The 14,449-nt window shown below is 67.0% G+C and overlaps 1 protein-coding gene across 1 annotated transcript; it reads right to left on the bottom strand.

Annotated features, from left to right (window-relative positions):
- Positions 1 to 1,650: 1,650 nt before the first annotated feature.
- Gabrd (gamma-aminobutyric acid type A receptor subunit delta) lies at positions 1,651 to 13,300 on the bottom strand. Its single transcript, XM_048349806.1, is given in 10 exon segments — positions 1,651 to 1,942; positions 2,635 to 2,846; positions 3,018 to 3,173; positions 3,689 to 3,826; positions 4,445 to 4,527; positions 5,773 to 5,993; positions 6,733 to 6,800; positions 7,037 to 7,149; positions 13,232 to 13,266; positions 13,268 to 13,300. Coding segments are annotated over 10 exon segments (1,350 nt in total). The 3' UTR covers position 1,651.
- Between the last annotated feature and the right edge of the window lie 1,149 nt (positions 13,301 to 14,449).

The following is a 14,449-nucleotide window of genomic DNA, read 5'->3' as shown; positions in this document are numbered from 1 at the left end:
CGTGAGACTCTTATTGCCAGTTAACTACCAGGAAAACCGAAAGTGGCGCTGTGGCTCAAAGTGGTAGAGCGCTAGCCTGGAGCTGAAGAGCTCAGGGCCAACACTCGGGCCCAGAGTTCAAGCCCCCGGACTGGGGGAAAAAAGAAAGAAAAGAAAAGCACAGCACATACCAGCCAGGCATTGGTGGCACACGCCCGTAATCCCAGCTACACAGGGGGCTGAGATCTGAGGACTGTGGTTCAAAGCCATCCTAGATAGACAAACCTGGGAGACCCTTATCTCCAATTACCCAGAGAAGGCCGGATGCAAAGGTGTGACTCAAGGTGTCCAGCCCCAGCCTGGAGTGAAAAGCTGAGTGGGAGCAGCAGGCCCTGAGTTCAAGCCCCAGGACTGGACTCCAGCATGCAGCTGGGATCAGGCCACGGAGAGGTCAGGCTCCGAGCCTCGCCCCCAACCCACTTCCACGCGAGAGGAAATGTCCCCCAGGGCGGCTGGCTGGGTTCCTCCCCCAGCCCCAGGCCCTGCCCCTCTGCCGCAAGGTCACCCCAAGCAGTCTCCGGAGCCGCGCAGGAACAGGGACCTCTGCCGGCAGCCAGCTCAGGTTTTATTTCATGCTGGGACCAAGGAGGCAGCGCCCTTCTCCGCCGTTCCACAGTGACCCAGGCCGCCCACCCCGCCACTCCCGCACGCTGGAGGCCTCCACCCGGGGTCGGCCTGAGTCTAAACATCCATCGCTCCCCAAGGCCACGGCCGCGGCCCCCGGGGCCTCGGGTCAGCTGGCCGTGCCCAGTGGGTGTGGCCCGCCTTGCCCGGCAGGAAGAAGAGGCCGGGGTGAGGCTGGGGGTGGTGAGCGGCTGCCTTGCGGGGAGGCCGGGTGGGTGTGGCCGGGGGGGCGAAGCTGTCCTGCAGTGGGCGTGGCCCGGGGCGGAGCTGTCCCGGCAGCGGGCGTGGAGGCCCTATGGGCGTGGCCTGGGGGCGGAGCTGTCCTGGTTGGCGTGGTCCCGGGCGGTGCTGTCCCGACAGTGGGCGAGGTCCGGGGGCGGTGCTGTCCTAGCAGTGGGCGTGGCCTGGGGGCGGTGCTGTCCTGGAGTGGGCGAGGTCCGGGGGCGGAGCTGTCCCGGCAGCGGGTGTGGAGGCCCTATGGGCGTGGCCTGGGGGCGGAGCTGTCCTGGTTGGCGTGGTCCCGGCGGTGCTGTCCCGACAGTGGGCGAGGTCCGGGGGCGGTGCTGTCCTAGCAGTGGGCGTGGCCTGGGGGCGGTGCTGTCCTGGAGTGGGCGAGGTCGGGGGCGGTGCTGTCCCGGCAGCGGGCGTGGCCTGGGGGCGGAGCTGTCCTGGAAGTGGGCGTGGTCCGGGGCGGTGCTGTCCCGGCAGCGGGCGTGGAGGCCCTATGGGCGGGACCTGGGGGCGGAGCTATCCCGGAAGTGGGCGTGTTCCGGGGGCGGAGCTGTCCTAGCAGTGGGCGTGGCCCGGGGCGGAGCTGTCCTGGAAGTGGGCGTGGCCCCGGGGCGGAGCTGTCCCGGCGGCGGGCGTGGCCCAGGCGGAGCTGTCCCGGCAGTGGGCGTGGCCGGGGCGGAGCTGTCCTGGCGGCGGGCGTGGCCCGGGGCGGAGCTGGCCCGGCCGCGGGCGCGGAGGCCCGGCGGGCGCTGCGCCCTCACATGGTGTACGCCGCCCAGTAGATGACGTTGACGGCCGCGAAGGCGGCGGGGAACACGGCGCGCGCGTAGATGTCGATGGTGTCGGCGTCGATGGGCTTGAGCCTGGCGCGCAGGCCGCCCGGGCGGGCCCCGCCCTCCTTCTTCCGCTCCCCCAGCTCCACCTCCACTGACCTGTAGGAGCCCAGGAGGTTCCCGGGCACGCGGCGGGGCCGGCGGGACACAGCCAGCTCCTGGGCGACCCCGGCGGCCGAGAGGGAGAAGAGGACGATGGCGTTCCTCACGTCCATCTGCGGGCGGTGGGCGAGGAGCCGGGGCTGAGCCCTGGCCGCGGGGCTCCTGCTGCCCCCCCCCCCGCCCCCCTGTCCTTCCTGCTGCCCCCCCCGCCCCCCGTCCTTCCTGCTGCCCCCCGTCCCCTGTCCTTCCTGCTGCCCCCCGCCCCCTGTCCTTCCTGCTGCCCCCCCGTCCTTCCTGCTGCCCCCCCACCCCCTGTCCTTCCTGCTGCCCCCCCGTCCTTCCTGCTGCCCCCCGCCCCCCGTCCTTCCTGCTGCCCCCCCGTCCTTCCTGCTGCCCCCCCCGCCCCCTGTCCTTCCTGCTGCCCCCCCCCGCCCCCCTGTCCTTCCTGCTGCCCCCCCGTCCTTCCTGCTGCCCCCCCCCGCCCCCTGTCCTTCCTGCTGCCCCCCCCCGCCCCCCTGTCCTTCCTGCTGCCCCCCCGTCCTTCCTGCTGCCCCCCACCCCCTGTCCTTCCTGCTGCCCCCCCGTCCTTCCTGCTGCCCCCCGCCCCCCGTCCTTCCTGCTGCCCCCCCGTCCTTCCTGCTGCCCCCCCGCCCCCCTGTCCTTCCTGCTGCCCCCCCCCCCAGCAGAGCGTGTCCCCGCTGCCCCTCGTGGGCTGCGCTGCAGACCCCAGAGCTGCTCCTCACAGCCCGGGGCCAGGAGAGGGGCCTGGCCGCGCCCCCCCCTTGCCACCCACCCACCCTCTCACCTCTGCTCTCTGCTTCGTGACCTTGACCTTGGCCTTCCGCTTCTTCCTGTAGTCGGCGTTGAAGTGGGCGAAGGCGTACTCCACCAGCGCGGCAAACACGAACACGTAGCAGATCCAGAAGTAGACGTCCAGGGCCTTGATGGCCGACGCCCGTGGGAGGGACGACCGCGCGCTGACCATGAGCGTGGTCATGGTCAGCACGGTGGTGATGCCTGGGGGGCACAGCGGGGGGGGGGTGCTGCAGAGACCTCCCCCTCCCCCCAGGACGGACGGCACCGTGCCTGGGGGCCCGGGCGGGGCGCACATTCTCAGGGCGCTCTGCTCCCCGGCTGCCCTTCCCCAGCTCCTCCTCCCGCGGAGGGCAGACCAGCCCCCACCCGTACCTAAGGACACCCTGGCGGGCACGGCGGCCTGGCTGATCCAGAAGGACACCCAGGACATGGCGACCAGCAGGACGGAGGGCATGTAGGACTGGATGATGTAGACGCCTCGGTTCCTCCGCAGGTGGAAGTGCAGGCTGAGGCGCGGGAACTGGCCCGCTGCGGGGGACGGTCCAGTCAGGCCTCCACCGCCCCTCCCGCCGCCCCCCAGCCCTGGGGCGGGGGCCTGGCCAGCACTCGGGCCCACGGCACTCGGCTTTCCTACCTGCCCCACACGGGGCTAGATCTGTGCACAGGGAGGCTGCCCCTACCACAGGGACACCCAGGGAAAGAAGAGGAAAGAGACCCCACCCTGCCCCGGCCCACTGAGCCCTCCCGGCTTGCCTCCCCCTCTGAGACCGCGCCTCTGTCCACACCAGCCAAGGAACTAAGAGGGTCCCCCAAACCCACGTGATCCTCCCTAATCCCCAGAACTGAGGAGAGAGAAGGAGTGGAGGAAGAAGGCGGGGAGGCCTGCTGGGGCAGTACGGTGGTATGCCTCCAGTCCTGAGCAGAACGCAACCTGTGCCCCTCAGCAAGTGCCTAACTCACCAGTCTTCTGGAGGCTTCCGTGGGAGCTCAGAGCAGGCCGACCGCTCAGAAAGGCTGGGCAATCCTCACTGTGATGTGATTACCTGATTTGAAGTTCATCAGCTCGGTGGTAAAGCGGTAGCTGGTGATGGTAAACTGGGCCAGCTGCAGCCTGTCCAGCCCGTGGATCCGCTCCTGGTTTTCCGACCAGTGGTACACGATGTCCTCCGCAGAGTAGCCGTCTGCGAGGAGCCCGGAGGCCGCAGGTGGGCGCACAGGCCGGCTCCCGCAGCTCCCCGCCACGCACACCCCTCCCAAGGGGCACAGTGGCAGGGACGGCAGAGATCTAGGCAGGACAAGGAGCCCCAGCGCTGGGGCCACCCCACCACAGCCAGGGCCAGAGGCCACGGCAAACTAGGGCGCCCTGGCCAGGAGGCCCCCAGCCTGGAGAGCCAGCGCGCGGAGCCCTGGGATCAGCCTGGCCACCACAGCCCAGATCCTACAGGCCCTGAGCCGCTGCGAGGGCTACGCTGCCCCGGCCCTCCCGGTCCCCCCCCTCCTGCCCAGGCCCTCTGCCTCCCCCCCCCCTTGCCCAGGCCCTCCCCTCCTGCCCAGGCCCTCCCCCCCCTCCTGCCCAGCCCTCCCCCCCCTCCTGCCCAGGCCCTCTGCGCTCCCCCCCCCCCCCCCGCCCAGGCCATTTGCTCAAATGGAGGCCCGCCCGTTCCTGGACATTTCCCAGTCATCAAGCCCAGCTGGCCTCATCCAGGCCCTGGGCCGCCATGGGGCTCCGGCAGGCATCTCCGGGCCCCCTCCCGGGTGGAGAAGCCAGCACGGGCCCGAAAGGCCCCCATGCCACTCACAGCTCTCCAGCTCCAGCATGCACTCCTGCTCATCCATGGGGTACTTGGCCAGGTCCATGTCACAGGCCACTGTGGAGGTGATTCTGCCCGGACGAAGCCTCCAGTCAGGCGGTGGAGCCCGGGAGCCGGCAGCTGCCCTCCCCCAGCATCCCCGAGGAGCCACCGGCCGCCAGGAGTTCCTCCAGCCCAACTGCCTCTCGGGCTTCGTTTGTGAGCTGCCAGGCACTGGGGTCAGACCTGCACGCTGTGGCCAACTCAAGAGGCGCCCGTGGCCCTTCCTCAGACCTCGCTCCACTCTTCACGCTCTCAGAGGCGTGACTGTTCAAGTCGGGCATTTATGGGGCAGGGACCGGCTGGCTGGCATGGCTCAAGGTCGCCAAGTGCTCCGACTTCCCAGGAAACAGCAGGCTTTTAGATCGTGCTGTAAAAGCTGATTTTAGATTGTTGGCAACTCGCTCAACTTTTAAAAGGTGTGTCTTTGAAAAACAGGCGTGCAAATAAGTAAATCCTCATTTATCCCTGTATGTTCACAGATGAACAAAGCCTGACCCATCCGTACAATGGCCTTTCATCCAGCCACGGAAAGGAGTAACGTTCAGACCCCCCCACGGCGGGCGGAGCACTGGGGAGCACCTCACGTCCAGAGAGAAGCTGGACATGCGCGCTGGCCTACAACTCCCCTCACACAGAATGCCCGGCGCGGGGAATCGAGGAGCCGGAGGTGGATGGGGTGGCCAGGGTGTCGAGGACAGGAAATAAAGAGAGATTGCGTGATGGGTATGGTCTTGGCACCTGATAAAGCCAGGTTTATTTTGGGGTGACGCCTTGGAACTGAAGGTGATAGCTGCATGTGGTCCATCTTTCTTTTTGTTTTTTTTTTTTTTTTTTTTTGGCCAGTCCTGGGCCTTGGACTCAGGGCCTGAGCACTGTCCCTGGCTTCTTTTTGCTCAAGGCTAGCACTCTGCCACGTGAGCCACAGCGCCATTTCTGGCCTTTTCTATCTATGTGGTGCTGGGGAATCGAACCCAGGGCTCCATGTATACGAGGAGAGCACTCTACCACTAGGCCATATTCCCAGCCCACAGTCCATCTTTCTTAAATGGTTACTTTATGTGATATGAACTTAACACCATTTAAAACCCAAAAAGGTGCTGGTCTGGCCAGAAGTGGCATCTGCTGTCTTTCCCCGGACGAGCTCTGGGGCAGAAGTCCGCTGAGCAGCTGCTGGGAGCCGCGGGTGCGATTCCTGCCGGCGCCTCCACCCACCCCACCGCCCCAGCTCCCAGCAGAAGCCCGGGCACTGGGTTGGGGCAGGGACGGTGGCTCACCGGATGCTGTAGAGGATGACCCCGTCTGGCTGCAGTCGGATGAGCTTGTTCTCCACGGTCACGTCGTGGAACCAGGCTGACTTGGCGTTCACGATGAAGGTGTCTGGGAGCCACAGCTTGTCCACAAAGCGGCTGTCCAGGCCCAGGGTCTCGTTGGTGTGGTTGTAGGAGAGCCTGCCATCTCGCCAGCTCTGGTGTAGGAACACGGTCATGGTGTACTCCTGTGGGCAAGGGGTCGGTGGGTCTAGAGGTCAGATGACCGCCATCCTACCCCGGGGAGGGGGAGGGCTGGGGTCAGATGACCCTCATTCCAGGGGGGAGGAGCGGCAGGGATGGGGAGGGCTAGGGGTCAGATGACCCTCGTTCCACTGGTGGGGGGGAGGGAGCTGCAGGGAGAGGGGAGGGCTAGGGGTCAGATGACCCTCGTTCCACTGGTGGGGGGGAGGGAGCTGCAGGGAGGGGGGGAGGGCTAGGGATCAGATGACCCTCGTTCCACTGGTGGGGGGGAGGGAGCTGCAGGGAGGGGGGAGGGCTGGGGTCAGATGACCCTCATTCCAGGGGGGAGGAGCGGCAGGGATGGGGAGGGCTAGGGGTCAGATGACCCTCGTTCCACTGGTGGGGGGGAGGGAGCTGCAGGGAGGGGGGAGGGCTAGGGGTCAGATGACCCTCGTTCCACTGGTGGGGGGAGGGAGCTGCAGGGAGGGGGGAGGGCTAGGGGTCAGATGACCCTCGTTCCACTGGTGGGGGGGAGGGAGCGGCAGGGAGGGGGGAGGGCTAGGGGTCAGATGACCCTCGTTCCACTGGTGGGGGGGAGGGAGTGGCAGGGAGGGGGGAGGGCTAGGGGTCAGATGACCCTCGTTCCACTGGTGGGGGGGAGGGAGCGGCAGGGAGGGGGGAGGCCCAGCGGTCAGACCTTATCCCGCCCTGGGCACACCGCCCTGGGTGCAGGTAGGGACCTACCATGTTGGCCTCTGAGATGTGGTCGATGCTGGCCACCTCCAGGGCCAGGGCCACGTTCACGGGGGGTCCTGCCAGACACACGGGGGGGGGTGGGACTGAAGGCGGCGTGGCAGAGGTCCTGCCCAGCCCCCCTCCCCGGCTGTCGTGCCCGGCCGGCTGTCCACCCCCACAGGGGAACCGCCAGGGCCTCGGGCACGCGCACCACCCCGGACGGAGGAGATCCGCTTCCTGCCGCCTCCCGGTGGAGCCGGGGGAAGAACCTGGCTCCTTGCCACCCACCCTGGCCGCGCATCCCGACCCTCACCTCCGATGCCGGGCCGGAAGTTACGGGCATAGCCCTCTATTAAGCCGTCCAGGTTGGGGAGCCAGGATATCTCCAGGTTGGAGGCCACGTAGTCCCCAATGTCGTTCATGGCTCTGGAACAAAAGGCCATCTGGCTGCCGTCAGGCGGGCTGGGCTCTGAGCTTGGTCCCCTGCTGGGGCAGGGCACTGTCCTTGGCACGAGGGCCGGGACGGCAGGGGGCACCGGCTGCCAGCTCTCCGGAGGTCCTGCCCTCTCCTGCTCGGCTGCTCAGGCTTGGATCCCCCCCACCTGGCCGCCCTCCCTCCCCCAAGGCAGGCTGAGCCCACAGTCACCCGGCCAGAGAGGACAGCCCAGAGGCCGGGAAGCCGCCTCCCTCCTACCTCACCCCCGCGGCTCCTTCCCGAGGTGGAATGGGAGATCCCCCGCTGCCCCCACCCCCAGGCCTCCCTCGGGCTTCTGCAAAGCTTCCTCAGGAGGTGGCTTGGGGGAAGGGAAGTGTGAGGGGTTGGTAGAGCTCAGGCCTTGGGGCTCACGCCTGAACTCCCAACTACTTAGAAGGTAGCGATTGGGAAGAACGACCCCTACCCGCCCTCCCACCCCCAAAAACGTTATCGAGTGAGGCACAGTAGCTCAAAGCTGTAATCCCTGCTATTTGGGAGGCTGCTAGGAGGGGCTCCTACTCTGAGGCCGGTCAGAACCAAACGGCTCCTGGGTTTCCTTCTGGCCCCGTGGCTGGGAAGATGGCGTGCTCCGGTCCCCAGCGAGCCGTTCACAGACACAGGCCGGGGGGCTCCGTCCGGGCCCACCGGGCATAAAGCAAGCCCCCATCTCAGCAATAACCACCACCCAAAGGAGAGACAAAGGGCACTGGACACCACGGTGAAAATGAACTCCACAACTTGTGGGGGGAACCAGAGGGGAAAACTGGGAGGCGGGGGAAGGGGTGACACTGTCCAAAAAGAAATGTACTCTTTACCTGACTTATGTAACTGCAACCCCTTTGTACATTACCTTTGTAATAACAATACACATTTTAATAACCAACACAGCTGGGTGCTGGTGGCTCACACCTGTCATCCTAGCTACTCGGGAGGCTGAGGTCTGAGCCTCTCAGTTCAAAGCCAGCCCAGGCAGGAAAATTTGTAACTCTCATCTCTAATGAACCACCTGAAAACCAGAAGTGGCACTGTCGCTCAAACTAGTAGAGTGCTAGCCTTGAGCAAAAGAGTTCAGAGACAGCACCCAGACCCCAAGTTCAAGCCCCATGACTGATGATAAATACATACATATATACATACATACATACATACAACCAACACAAAAAGGCCTGCCTAGCAAGTGTGAGGCCCTGATATCAATCCTCAGTAACACACACACACACACACACACACACACACCACCAGTCCCCAAGAGCCCCATTCACTCCTCTCCTGAACTGGACTGAAGAGCAAGTGAGCCCACGCGCCCACGCACACACACGCACACACACGCACACACACACACACACACACACACACCCCGCCCCGGTCCAATTCGGGTGATTTCAGGTCTCAACGCAGGGCTGTATTTACAGGATCGTGGCAAGTGAGGTCCCACTGGACTAGAGCCCTCCTAATACCACGACTGAGTCCTATTTGGGGGGGGGGGGGAGAGAACAGAGGCAGGAGGGCTGGCCCCATCAGAGGCTGGAGAATAGCTAGGACAGTGTTCCCGAAGGTTTTCCAGAGAGCTCCGGGTCTCTCCTGTGGTTTGAAGTCACCCCGTGCGCAGCAGCCTGGGACACGGCACACCGGGTCCTCCCAGCCCTGGGCGGCACCATCCTGAAAGGCGGAGGCACAGGGTGCTCCGCGCAGGGCTCCGTGGCTCTGACTGCCTGCTGTGCCAGGGGCTGGAGGGGGATTCCAGACAGGTCCCCTGGGTCACCTGCGGACTCAGGAGAGGACCCAGCCCCTCGGCGGGCTACTCCACCGGGCCACCGGGAGAGGCTCACCGTTCCCTTCCAGCCAGGTCTCTCCTGAGGCCCCCCTGCAGACCCGGCGCCAGCCCAGCCCTCCCTCACTAGGTTCCACAGACCCCCTGCCGCACTGAGGGCAGTGCCCCCCGAGCCCCCCCTCCCGCTCCCCCTCCTCCCACCGTGTGCCAGGCCCGCGGTGCCTGCCCTCACACTGGCTCCCGCCTCTGGCGCCCCCTGCCTCACTACCTGCCCGCCCCCAGACCAGACGCCCCTGCTTCCTCAGCCCTGACGGGTGACCCTATGCTCCCCACCACCCTGCAGGGTCCTGCTTTGAGAAACAGCCCCGGGACTCCTCGGGACCTCGTCCCCCCTCCCTCCCTCCCTCCCTCCCTCCGCGAGTGCACTGAGTCATGCCTTGCCGTGTTGCCCCCCCCCCCATGCCGGGCCACGCACAGTCACCGCCCAGGCCTTGCGGCTTTCAGTGCTCAGCAGCCGTCCAGGGCCCGCTGCGGGCTCGGTGCGGGATGGGCTTCCCTGGGTGAGGACTCTGAACGAGAGCCCCTCTACAAATGACACTCCCGTGAAGCTCGAGGAAGTAGCTGGGGGAGGGGGCTCTGCCGGGCCTCTCCCCATTCCGCACGCCTCACCCCCAGGTGGGGCTTCGGGGTTCCCAGGGCTGCCCGGGTTTAGAGGCACCAGAGGCGAGACCCACTTTCCGTGGGAGCGCTTTTCTTTTGTCTGCTCCATGCACTGGTCTTTTGAAGAGGTTGTCTTTGAACCAAAACCTCCTTTGCTGAGGCAACTTTGCAACTTCCTGTCTGCCCTGTACAACCTCTTCCGCACCCCACCGTGAACAGACAAGGCGTCCAAGTGTGCTGTCCATTCCAGACAGACGGACAGACACTGCTCCCACACCCCCCCCCCCCCGTCTCCAGGGTGACGGCCAGAGCTGGACTGGAGGCAAGGCAAGCCCCGCAGTACCACGGTGTAAGACGGCTGAATTGAGTCCTGGCCCCTCACAAAGCACAACTAAGGGTTCAGGTGACACCAGGCACCAGTGGCTCACGCCTGGAATTCTAGCTACGTAGGAGGCTGAGACCTGAGGATCCGGTTCAAAGCCAGCCCTGGCAGGAAAGTCCATGAGACTCTTACCTACAATTAGCCACCAAAAATCCGGGCATGGAGCTGGAGTCAAGGGGTGGAGCACTGGCCTTGAGCAAACAAAGCTCATGGACAGTCCTCAGGACAGGCACTGAGTTCAAACCCCAAGACTTAGCACAAAGAAAAGAAGAAAGAAGGAGAAGGAGAAGAAGAGGAGGAGGAGGAGGAGGAGGAGGAGGAGGAGGAGGAGGAGGAGGAGGAGGAGGAGGAGGAGGAGGAAGAAGGCAAATGGAAGTCACCCTGAAGGACGATGTGAAGGAGCTTGAATGAGGCTTTATTTTTGGACTAGCCAGCTGCCATCCAGCCAGCCTGGAAGGAGGCAATCAGGAGCGCTATCCTTCCTGGAACCCCCCTCTCGCCATCTCAGGCTGATAGCATGTCTGCACCCCTCTTCTGCCGCACCCCCAGTCCTGACTAAAGGTAAGTCCCCAGGAAGCCCGCCCCGGGACCGGCTACAGGGAGTGAGGCGAGAACTAGCTCCGCGCCTTCCTCTCACTTCTCTCCCAGGGCTTGCCCAGCGGTGGGCAGCTGAGCAGGGTGGGGTAGGGAGGAGCACTCCCGGCCACAGCCCCTCCCTGCTGGGCCAAGCCGCACGGGACACTGGGCGTCGACACGGGGCAGGGGGAGCTCGGTGTGCTCTGGGAAGGGCTCCGCCCCGACTCCTAGGCCGGGAAGCTCTTGCAGAGCCCCGCTGCTTCTCTAGTGTCTCAGAGCCCGGAGGTGAGCTCGGGGTGGAAGCTCCTCTGGATGGGTAGAGAGAGGCGTGTGCCGGGCTACAGCCCGCACCAGACACCCGAGGGGAGCAGGCACCGTGGAGACATCGGCCCGCCGCCCCGGGCCGCTCTCGGTGTGTGCGCGTGCGCGCCTCCTCGGCTCCCGGACCCACCGAGAACCCCTCCCACCCCTGCTGCTTGTCTGTGCCCCTGGGGACAGCCAGGGGCGGTGGGTGCAGCTCGGCGAGGCGGCAGGAGGCCCCTCCCTGCGCGATCCGCCCACTGTGCACACTCAAGCCCACGGGTCCCCACAGCTCTGCTTTTAGAGCAACACGAACCTCGCGAGCATCCCAGTTACCAAGGCAAAGAGGAGCCTGCGAGCAGCGCACCGCGAGCTCCGGGGAGACGGAGGCGCCGGCAGCCGGGGGGGGGGCACCCACAGCGCGTGCCGTTGGTGGGCGCAGTGCCCACGGCCGTGCAGGTCTTCGGCTCAGGGCCCAACTACCAATGTAGCACACGCATTCCCTCTCCAGCAGACCCCAGCAGGAACCGCGGGGATTCAGACTAGGGGTGACAGGCAGAATGGTCCCAGGGTCCCCTAATGTCACTCCAGGAACAAGGACCCGGAGGCTGAAGAAAGAGGGACCCCAAAGCTGGTGAGGGAGCCCCTGAGAGAAAGCACCATGCTGGGTCTGAAGGTCACCGCAAGGGCTGAGCTAGCAGTGGGCCTCTGCCACTGCCTTCAGCCCTGGCCCGCGCTGCGCCACTCTAGGCCAAGCCAAGAGCAGAGGCTTGGTGAAATCACACCTAAAAGACGGACTTTAAGATGTGACAAGACAGGTAACCATCTTCCATTATGGAGCAAGACGGGAGCTTGGCTGGACAGTGGCCGCACTGCCGGGCACGGTGCCCCTCCCTTGCCCACTGGGAACAATAGTAAGTGCCCTCCTCCCCGCTGGGACCAGGCCCTTTCTTCCCAAGTACACAGATCTGCAGCCCTTTCGCTAGCACCCAGAGCCACTCTCAGGTCAGAGTAAAACTTTTCGACTTGGGGAAGGGGATGTGTGATGTTTACAGATGAGGAGGGGGCTGGAGAATTTCCAGCAGGAATGCTATAAATAGAATAAGATAAACGGAACTGGAGCCTCGGGTCCACGCAGCAAAGATGAAAGCTCTTACGGCTGCCATATGTGTTTGGGTGTCAAAATCAGGCTAAAACTTCTGGAATTTCAGACTCCTGGCTACATGGCTGAGGACCGGGCTGGCAGCTGGTGGTGGAACCCTAGCACCTGAATCTGCAGTATGTCCCCACGTCACCCTTCCAGCTACCTTGAAGTGGGGGAAGGAGAAACAGGGAAGGGCTCGTGGGGCAGGGGGTTACTGTGGAGAACGAAGCTCCTCCTGGGACAGTGACCATTCTGTGTCACACCCACAGCACAGCCAAGGCCTCTGGGGCCCGTCTCCTGGCCACCCACAGGGAAGCTCTGCCCCCTCCCATCACGAGCCTCAGTGCCTAGGGCCAAAGTACTGGCGGAGAGTCAGAGGCTACTTGCATCTCACAGTCTCCAGTGCTGTCCATTCAATTGACTCTGAAGCCCAGAATGCTGGGGGGGGGGGGGGGGAGTCTTGGCTGTTGATGGGTAGCCTCTGCACCAAAAAAGCTCCTTACCGGGGTCTTGCAACTCCCAGGGCAGGTGGCTGGGCTCCCTGCTGAGGCCCCAGACGCAGCCCATTTCAGATCCCAGAGGCAGGGAGAGAGGGAGGGAGGGAGGGAGGGAGGGAGGGAGGGAGGGAGGGAAGGCTGACCCTCTAAGGAGAGCAGGAACGTTTCCTCCAACAGTGAGCCAGAAATACTGGAGCTCGTTCTGCCCCAGCGGCACGGGCTGCCAGCCACCTGCCGGCTCGGGATTTCAGTCCATGCAGCTGGGAACGGCCCACGAAAGGAGACCCCACGACCGGGCCCGGGGCAGCTGGCTGGGACGCGCTGCCCGGTGCGCCCGCAGACGGCTCCCGCCACCCACCGTCCCGCGGTCGCCGCGCCCCGGCACCCCCGTTTCCCCACCTCGGGTCTCCCCGCCTGGAGGGCACCAGCCCGGCCGGGACGCGACGAGGGCGACGCGCCGGCCTCGGGAGCCCGAGGCGACCCGGACGCCCCCGGCCCGGCCCCGGCCCGCTCGCCGCGTTCAGCACCGCGGCCCCCGGACAGCACCCGGGCGGCACCCGCCGAGCCCCGAGCCCCGAGCCCCGAGGGGCGAGTCGGGAGAGAGGCGCCCGCGGGGGGCCCCGACGGGCCCGGGGACGCAGCCTCGGGGCCGGGGAGCGCGCGGGAGGCTCGGGGGGCGCCCGCCCGCCCGCCCGCCGCTCACCTGGCGCCCCGGTGCGGCGGCGCGCACAGCAGCAGTGAGCGGGGCCAGCAGGCAGCCGCGCACGCCCATGGCCGTGCGGGCTCCGCGCGCGACGGGCCCGGGTCCGGGTCCCGGCGGTCTCGACGCGCGCAAAGTTGCTCAGCCCGCGGCCCGCGCGGCGGCACCGGTGGGGCCCGAGCGCGAAGAGCTCCGCGAAGGCGCGCGGCGGGCGGAGTGCGGGCGGGAGCCGCCCCGGACCCGCCTTTCCCCGCCCCCGGGAGCCGCCCCCAGCCCCGCCCCTGCGCGAGCGCGGGCCCGCCCCGTCCCTGGCCCCGCCCCCGCAGGCCCGCCCCGCCCCTGGCCCCGCCCCTCCTGCGAGAAACCCGCTCCTGGCCCGCCCCCGGACACGCCCCGTCTCCCCCTAGATAACCCTCCCCTGTCCCGCCCACGGCCCCGCCCCTCCCAAGCTAGGCCCCGCCCGAGGCCCCGCCCCTCCCGAGCTAGGCCCCGCCCTGGCTCCGCCCCTACACGAGATCCGCTCCGCCGCGCGCCCGCCCCTCCCCTGGTGCGCCCGACCCTACACCCCTGCCCTGTCCTCCCCTCCCCGCTCCCCTCCCCTACCGTTCCGCCCTCCCCTCCTTCCCCCTCTCCCCTCCCCTCCCTTCCCCTCCCCTCCCCGCCCCGCCCGCCTCGCCCTCCGGCCGCCGAGCCCCGCTCCTCCGCGCCGGCCCCGCAGCGCGCCTCCCACGCTCCGCTCCGCGGGCCCCTCCCTTCCGTGCCACGCCCGGACCCCAACTCCCCGTCCGCGCCGGCTGCGAGGCCGGGGCTCGGCTCGGGCGCGGCGGGGGGGCGGCCCTTGTCTGCTGCCCAGCCCCTGGACGGGCCGGGCCGTCGGAACCCTGGGGCCCGGCGCGGCGCGGCGCGGCACCCCAGCCACTCCGAGGAGGGCGGTTCGATGCCAGCCCCAGCGGGAAGCCGAGTGGGCCGCGGCTCGAGCGGTGGAGCACCAGCCCGGGGTGTGAGAAGCCGAGGGGCGGCCCCCCGCTGCCCCCCCCCACACAGAGGGAGGGCGCCCGAGACCGCCCGGGCAGGCGGCTGCCCACCCAGGTGGGGCCCCGTCCCGGCCGCCGCCGCCCCCTCCCCGCGGGCGCCTCCCGTGCGCTCCGACGGGCGGGCCCTCCCCGGGCCTCCTCTCCGCAGTCCAGGCCCGCCCGCCCCGGTGCTGGGGGCGAGGCTCGC

Source organism: Perognathus longimembris, chromosome 7 (genome assembly GCF_023159225.1).
Source record: "Perognathus longimembris pacificus isolate PPM17 chromosome 7, ASM2315922v1, whole genome shotgun sequence".
Taxonomy (NCBI): Eukaryota; Metazoa; Chordata; class Mammalia; order Rodentia; family Heteromyidae; genus Perognathus; species Perognathus longimembris.
The sequence above is the reverse complement of the archived record's forward strand: the minus strand, read 5'-3'. Positions and strand labels throughout refer to the sequence as shown.